At 45.5% G+C, this 7608-nt stretch overlaps 1 protein-coding gene across 2 annotated transcripts in view; it reads right to left on the bottom strand.

Moving 5' to 3' along the window:
- Nucleotides 1–4169: 4169 nt before the first annotated feature.
- Nucleotides 4170–7608, bottom strand: part of LOC108412849 (zinc finger Y-chromosomal protein 1) — an 18959-nt gene continuing 15520 nt past the window's right edge. For both annotated transcript variants that reach the window (XM_017685075.2, XM_017685076.2), the window contains exons 7-8: nucleotides 6621–6764; nucleotides 4170–6079 (exon numbers count right to left, since the gene is read on the bottom strand). In XM_017685075.2, coding sequence (XP_017540564.1) covers nucleotides 4710–6079; nucleotides 6621–6764 — 1514 coding nt within the window. In that variant the 3' untranslated portion in view covers nucleotides 4170–4709. The remainder of the gene's footprint in view (nucleotides 6080–6620; nucleotides 6765–7608) is intronic.

Raw genomic sequence — 7608 nt, 5'->3', positions numbered from 1 at the left:
GCTAACATGGCTAACCATGAGATTTTGGCTCCATACACTTTTAGCCAGATTAGCATTTTTAGCCCCATTCTGTTTCATGCTGCTCCGTGTCGCTCCGTGGAGGAACGTAATTCCACTCCACTGTGTACCTGAACACAGATGGAATGACAATAAAAGCCTCTTGACTGGACTTTGATTATCCCGAGAAAAGAATTTCGATTTAAAGGGAAAGCTAGCAAAACCTGCTAACATGGCTAAGCAATGAGAGGGACGCTTCCCCTCACTTTTAGCCAGATTAGCATTTTTTACCCACCGTCCCCCGAGAAGACGCTCGTTTTCATTTGTAAGAAGTTTGTAAAACCTGCTAGCGTGGCTAGCATGGCTAACGTGGCTAGCGTGGTTAGCAACAGGGGGGCGTTTCCATTCCATTTTAGCCAAATTAGCATGTTTGCATCCCTTTCGACGCGGGGTGCTACATCAGGCCGAACGCTGGCACTTCCGCCCACAAAAACCAGCCAGCTGGTCCCGTCGCCATGGTAACGGGGGTCCGACAGGTGGGGTATCGGCGACAAAGGAAAACGTGCATTCAGCATGTCGTCCACACACACACACACACACACACACACACACATTCAGATATGATGGAGTGCCGTCTCGACGTGTTTGAGTGGTTCGTTACTGGACAGTTTAATGAGGCTAGTGTTGAGAGATACTGAGGTTGCAGAAAACACACAAACACTGACCGCGCAGGTGTGTTTGGCACCGTAATGGAGTTCGTTTCAGACGCTCTCGGTCATGTGCATAAAACAGAATTCATAAAAATAATCAGCTGACCAAACAAACAGACAGAAACTGAGAAAAAGACGTCTCTGACCCACGAAGCTTTGCAGAAACGTCCCACACAGTGACCCAGGATGACGGTTTATGCTAACATGACATGCTAACCAACATAACATTATAATAAAACTAGCCTTAGATTAGCGTGAACAGGCTAATCCCCCAACACTGATACGAACAGAGGCGGAAAACGGTCTAAACAAACATCCGCCGCTGAGGTACAGTAAGCGTTATGCTAACACTAAGACGGTTAGCGATGTGTGGGGGTTAGTTAGCGTAATCTCAGTTAAGCACTAAGCTAAATGACGCGCTGTAGCCTCCGGTCATGATGTTAGCATTAGCATGCTAACCGCACAGCGCTTCTTAAAAACACCCACATATCCAGCAAAGTGCAAAGCATCGTGGGTGAGAGAGATCAGGAAACCACCTCTCGCACTTCCTGACCACCTGGCAGGTTCTCAGACTACCAGTAAAGTGCTAGAACTCAGATGTAGCAATTAACAAAAGTAGCTGGGGTAGCAACCGGTTCTCCATCCTGACAGGGAACCACACGACGTACAAAAAGAGGCATAACACACGCGCGGCTAACAAAGAACAAAAACAACACACTAAAAAAAACAAAGGACGGTTCTTCAAGGGTTCTACAGTAAAGGCAACGGTTCTGAATACACTTAAATGGTTCTTTGCATGGAAACGGCTCTTCAGATTGCCGGACAATGCGGCGCTGTGTAGAAGCTGTTTGTAAAAATGGTTCCATGTAGCACCAAAAAGGGTTCTGTTATTGCTAAAAGCTTGTCATCGGACACAACAGAACATCCCTTTTTGGTTCTATTCTGAAAAGGGTTCTACATAGAACCATTCTCCATCAGCCTAAAGAACCATTTCACCATGTAACAAAAATATTTAAGAACTCATGGTTCTAAACAGAACCATTCCTTTCAGAAAGGAACCCGTGAAGAATCTTTTTCACGTGTGCACGATGCTAACCGGTGGCTCTTAGCTGTTTGGCTAAACTATGCATTTAACATAGAACCAGGTTTGAGGAACACTGCTGGTGATACTGGAGAACCCTCTGAACGTCCAGCGCAGGCGGTCAGAGGCAGCACGTGCGGAGATTAAGGCTGAACTGATAGAGCAGGACAGCGCTCTTTCGTCTGTTTACACACCAACACTGCAAAACACGGCGAGTACAATCGACTGGAATACAGTCAACTAATCTAATATTTGTCCTGCTGAGACGACTGTGAGCTTAATTTAAGATTATTTTCCCAGTTTATAGACATTTTACCTGCTTTTAAGTATTTTTATTAAGTAAAATGATCTCATTACACTGGCAGCTCATTTTGCTTGTTTAAAAAATGAGCTTGAAACGAGAAACCAAGACGATTTGACATGACAGAACATTTTACTTGATCATTTAAAATTTTTTTAATACCTAAAATAAATAACGTTTAGAAATGGAAAATATTTTCCATAAGGACTAGATTTCATTTAGCTATTTTTGCAGTGAATTCAAACAGGTCACTACTTCAGCCAATCAGATGCAAGCGTCTGGACCTGGGATCGTCCAGGGATCGCCCAGGGATCGTCCAGGGATCGTCCATGGACCTGGTGAAGTTGCTTTTTCATTATACGAGTATCAGAGTTGAGAGAAATGCTGAAAGAATTGGGAATAAATGATGAAATCTGTTCATATAACAACAAGAAGTGAACTTGGCTTATGAAAAAAGGGCCTATCTGGATTAAAATTACTGTTATTATTTTTATTATTATTATTTTTATTATTATTATTATACTGTCACCGTCATAGACATCATACTTCCCTCTCACCTTTTTAAAATACCGTTTGAAAGCATATTAACACATGTTATGAACTTTTTCTGTACTTTCTCTTATAATAACCAATTTAAAGATACAAGCGATGCTTTTTCCCCTCGTTATTCTAATAACTGTCCTTAACGTTATGCACTACAGTACAATACGCATTTCTGAGTATATTCTGGAATCGTCAGTACTTAGAACAGCGACCAAATGCAGTCCTGATGGAAAAGAACCTAGTAAGTCCTGTTTAAGTGAATTCGGTGCAGCGCAGTGTGTGGAACGTTCAGTAATAATCACTGCGTTATAATTTTTCATAGCAGTTCTTCAATGTGATACGACTGCACTGTCATGTTTTGTGGTAAAACGGGGTAAAACCCCCTTTGCTAAGCCGGCTATGCGCAGCTATGCGAGTGAAATGGTCAGAAAGTTAAACAGACTGACCTCCTGAACGAATTAAGCCTGAATTCAGACTAAATTACAGGTGATAATTTCAGGTGACTCACCACCAAAAGCACTTTTCAGCCTTTAATCTCTGCACTGCAGTGCTGATCTGCATGGATACTGTCCCACTTCTCTTAGTTGCTTTTTGAATTATGGCACCGTATTCCAGTGTCTGAGTGTCTGAGGTTTGCAGCCGATTTATTTATGATTCCCTACAAAAGAAAAAAACAAAACAACCACAAAAAACGTCCGAGGACAGTCTGTTTCGACAACAGATATACCAGCACATACTGACCCACATACACACACTGAGTTCTTCACAACAGGCCCCGTTAAAGCGATAGTTTGGCAAAAAATCGTATTTAGGCAGCACCCTCCCCCAAATCGCTCACCACAAAGGCAGCTGACCAGCCAAGACATGTCTGGTGTCGTCTTTAGTTTTAGCACTGGAGCCAGAGAACTTGTAGAGAGAGGAGAATTAGACTCTGTAGTGTCTTCTGGGTTTCTCAAACACTAGGGGGCGCTCACGAGCGAGTCCAAAATGAACGGGCTAATATGGAGCTTTTGTAATTAAAAAAAAAAAAAAAATGTAATTTAGAAATACTTTTCAACGTAAAACAATACATTCATTAACTGAACACAGAGCAGCAAAACACATTTAAACACTGCCGTTATATTTTTAAGAGCTTTTAATCTGCTCTGCTCACCACCAATCAGCACTCAGTAGCAGTAGCGTTAGTGTCCTGCTGCACAAAACCCGTTTACTGTACTAAAAGGAAACATTCAGGTGAGTTTTCTTTGCTGTTTTAGTGAAAATTGTCCTTCTACTGTCTAAAATTAAAGAAAAGTTCCGAGTAACAAATTTAACATCTCGTTTTTAGCCGTTGAGTTCCATTCACTCCCATTCTTTGAGGACTCACTCGCGGGCGCCCTTACATTTACGGCATTTGGCAGACACTCTTATCCAGAGCGACTTACAATTGGATTATTTTACACAGGGAACTGAAGGTGGTGTTAGGAGTCTTGCCCAAGGACTTGTACTGGTATAGTGTAGGGTGGTTACCCGGGCGGGGGACTGAACCCCAGTCTACAGTGTAGAAGGCAGAGGTGTTACCCACTACACTAACCAACCACCCTCTGCAGTTCAGCAGCCCTGTTTCTGATATAATGGCAGAAACAGGAAGAGGCCAGGCTCCTCATTAACCAGCTCTGGTGGAACTACGAGGCTAATGTAGCTAAGCAGCAACAACGGAAGTTAGCATCATTAATGGAAGCTGCTACTGCTTTTAGCTATGCTAATGTTCTTTACTCCATGTTTGTAGATAGACGGAAACCACAAAAGCGAGTCTACTGAACGGCTCCGTTTGAGGTGATCTGGGCATGCAGGTAATGCTAAGGCCTTTGCTTGCTAGTTACATTAGCCCTGTAGCGCTGACTTTTGCCAAAACTACCGCCTTTAACGGACGACCCTGTGCAGAGGTTTGCCACGAGTTGAGTGATGTCACTAGTGAGTCATTGGCCATTTAGCATTATAATGGAAGCAAGTGGAGAGGAATTAAGAGGCACGGCCGGGTGGAGGGGGTGGGAGGGGCATGAGGATGATGAAGGTGAATGTGATGAAGAGCCCGGCTTCACTCGGCCGGCACCATGTCTTTGTGGTGGCGCATGATGTGCTGGTTCTTCTCGGAGGGCCTCCGGAAGCCCTTGGAGCAGAACTGGCAGCGGTGCGGGTAGTCCTTGGTGTGGATGGAGATGACGTGTCTTTTGAAGCCAGAAGCATCTCCGGTGCTGTAATCACAGTACTGACACTGGTAGACCCGCCGCTCTCGCGGCCCTTTCCCACCCACAACCTTTTTTATCATAGCCGCGCCACCTAGCGCCAGCTGCGCCGCACCTATAGTCCTCTTAGGCGTGCTTTTCTCCTGCGACGGCACCGGCGGCGGAGGGGTTTGTACTGAAGGCTGCTGTTGCTGCTGTTGTTGCGGTGGCGGCGGCTGTGGTTGCTGTGGCGATTGTGGCGGTGACTGCTGTTGTTGCTGTTCTTTAGTGTGAACCGACAGAATGTGGCGGCTGAGCACGAACGGATCCGCGATTTTAAAGCTGCAGTGGCGGCACTGGTGCATTTTCTTGGCCTTGTGGGACGCAGAGTGCTTTTTAAGCTCCGATGGACGATGGAAGCCCTTTCCGCACACCGCACACTTGTGAGGATAGTCTTTAGTGTGTACGGAGATGACGTGGCGCTTGAGGTCGCTGGAGTTGGAGCTGCGGTGCTCGCAGTGGCCACACTGGTGGTTCCCGCGGCCTTCCTCGTGCGTGGTGGAGTGCTGCGTTAGCTCGTCCTCCTCGCCGAAAGTCTGGCCGCAGCGCTCGCACCGGAACGGAAGCTCACGGCTGTGTTTCGTCTTCACGTGCGTCTTCAGGTTGGACGAGTCGGCTGACTTGTAGTCGCAGTACATGCACGAGTAGGGCTTCTCGCCCGTGTGCGTGCGCATGTGCTTCTTGAGCTCCGACGGGTGCCTGAAACCCTTCCCGCACTCCACGCAAATGTGCGGAAAGCTTTTGCTGTGGACGGCCAGCAGGTGGCGGTTCAGCAAGCCCTGCTCCGCCGTCTCGTACTCGCAAAACTTGCACTTGTGCATTTTCGTGGTGGCGCCGGCAGGGGGCGGCGGAGAGGCGACGGCCGCCGGAGGTTTCTGTTCGCGGTGGTGGTGCTGGAGCCGGTGGGAAAAGAGCGCCGCCTGCTGGTGGAAGTCTTTCCCGCACGTCTCACACTCGAACGGCGCCTTGGTGCTGAGGGCATGGACCTCCATGTGGTTGTGCAGGCTGGCCTTCTTGTTGGTGGTGAAGTCGCAGTCCGTGCACTGATACTTCTTGCGGGTCAGGACGTCCTGGTGGTGGTTTCGGGTGTGGCGCTTCAGGAAACCGCGAGACTTGAACTTCTTGCCACACAGCATGCAGGGGTAGACGGTCAGCGGCTGACCGTATGGACCAATGATGATCGCTGGAGTAGACAAAACGAAAAGGAAGAGGAACAAAATGAAGGAAAATGAGAAAGCATAATATTAACAATCATACCACCACTACCGCTACTACAACTAATAGCAATAATACAACAATCACCATATATAAAACAACCATTTATTGATGTAGCACCTTTCATGAATAAAGAAAAAATCTGGTTAAAATGCACACAAACAGAACAAAATACTGTAAATAAAATAATGCACAAAAAAAAGAAATTTAGAGGCAAGTTTAAAGAAAACAAAAGAGCATAATAATGTCATAAAAATGCTAAAGATACAAAGTGCAAGAACTTAAAGAAATGAAAAAAACTATTACACAGAAGTATAAAGTCCACATCAGCAAAATTAAACCATAAATAGGAGACTAAAGACAAAGGGGGGTAGGGGGGTGTTATTTAAATCAGCTGCCATACTAAAAATAAAATGAGAAAGAAATGCCTGTTTGTTAAAAGTAAAACCAAAAAACCAAAATAACCAATTGAAAACGAAGCCATTAGTTAAACACCTTTTGATGCGTACCTGTCTGCACCTGTCTTGGTTCCGCTCGTCTCCGGTTCTTTCCATGCTGTCGGTTCAGTTTGTCCAGAGCATCGGACTCGTCTATGTGCAGCAAAGCGCTCGCAGCACCGTTTCTGTTCTCACAGCCCTCATGATCATCTGCTCCTACAACACGACACAAACTGTGTTACATTCATAATAGAAATGATGCACCTAAATCAAGACTCCTCTATAATGTTCATATGATCCACACAGTCACTCTGACAGACTGTAATACACTACAGGAAGCGTAGGGGGCGATACGGCTTCTACTGTTTCATTTAAAAAGCTCTATAATGTTCATATGATCCACACAGTCGCTCTGACGGACTGTAATACACTACAGGAAGCGTAGGGGGCGATACGGCTTCTACTGTTTCATTTAAAAAGCTCTATAATGTTCATATGATCCACACAGTCGCTCTGACAGACTGTAATACACTACAGGAAGCGTAGGGGGCGATACGGCTTCTACTGTTTCATTTAAAAAGCTCTATAATGTTCATATGATCCACACAGTCGCTCTGACAGACTGTAATACACTACAGGAAGCGTAGGGGGCGATACGGCTTCTACTGTTTCATTTAAAAAGCTCTATAATGTTCATATGATCCACACAGTCGCTCTGACAGACTGTAATACACTACAGGAAGCGTAGGGGGCGATACGGCTTCTACTGTTTCATTTAAAAAGCTCTATAATGTTCATATGATCCACACAGTCGCTCTGACAGACTGTAATACACTACAGGAAGCGTAGGGGGCGGTACGGCTTCTACTGTTTCATTTAAAAAGCTCTATAATGTTCATATGATCCACACAGTCACTCTGACAGACTGTAATACACTACAGGAAGCGTAGGGGGCGATACGGCTTCTACTGTTTCATTTAAAAAGCTCTATAATGTTCATATGATCCACACAGTCGCTCTGACAGACTGTAATACACTACAGGAAGCGTAGGGGGCGATA

The sequence above is a fragment of the Pygocentrus nattereri genome, chromosome 23 (assembly GCF_015220715.1).
Source record: "Pygocentrus nattereri isolate fPygNat1 chromosome 23, fPygNat1.pri, whole genome shotgun sequence".
Taxonomy (NCBI): domain Eukaryota; kingdom Metazoa; phylum Chordata; class Actinopteri; order Characiformes; family Serrasalmidae; genus Pygocentrus; species Pygocentrus nattereri.
The sequence above is the reverse complement of the archived record's forward strand: the minus strand, read 5'-3'. Positions and strand labels throughout refer to the sequence as shown.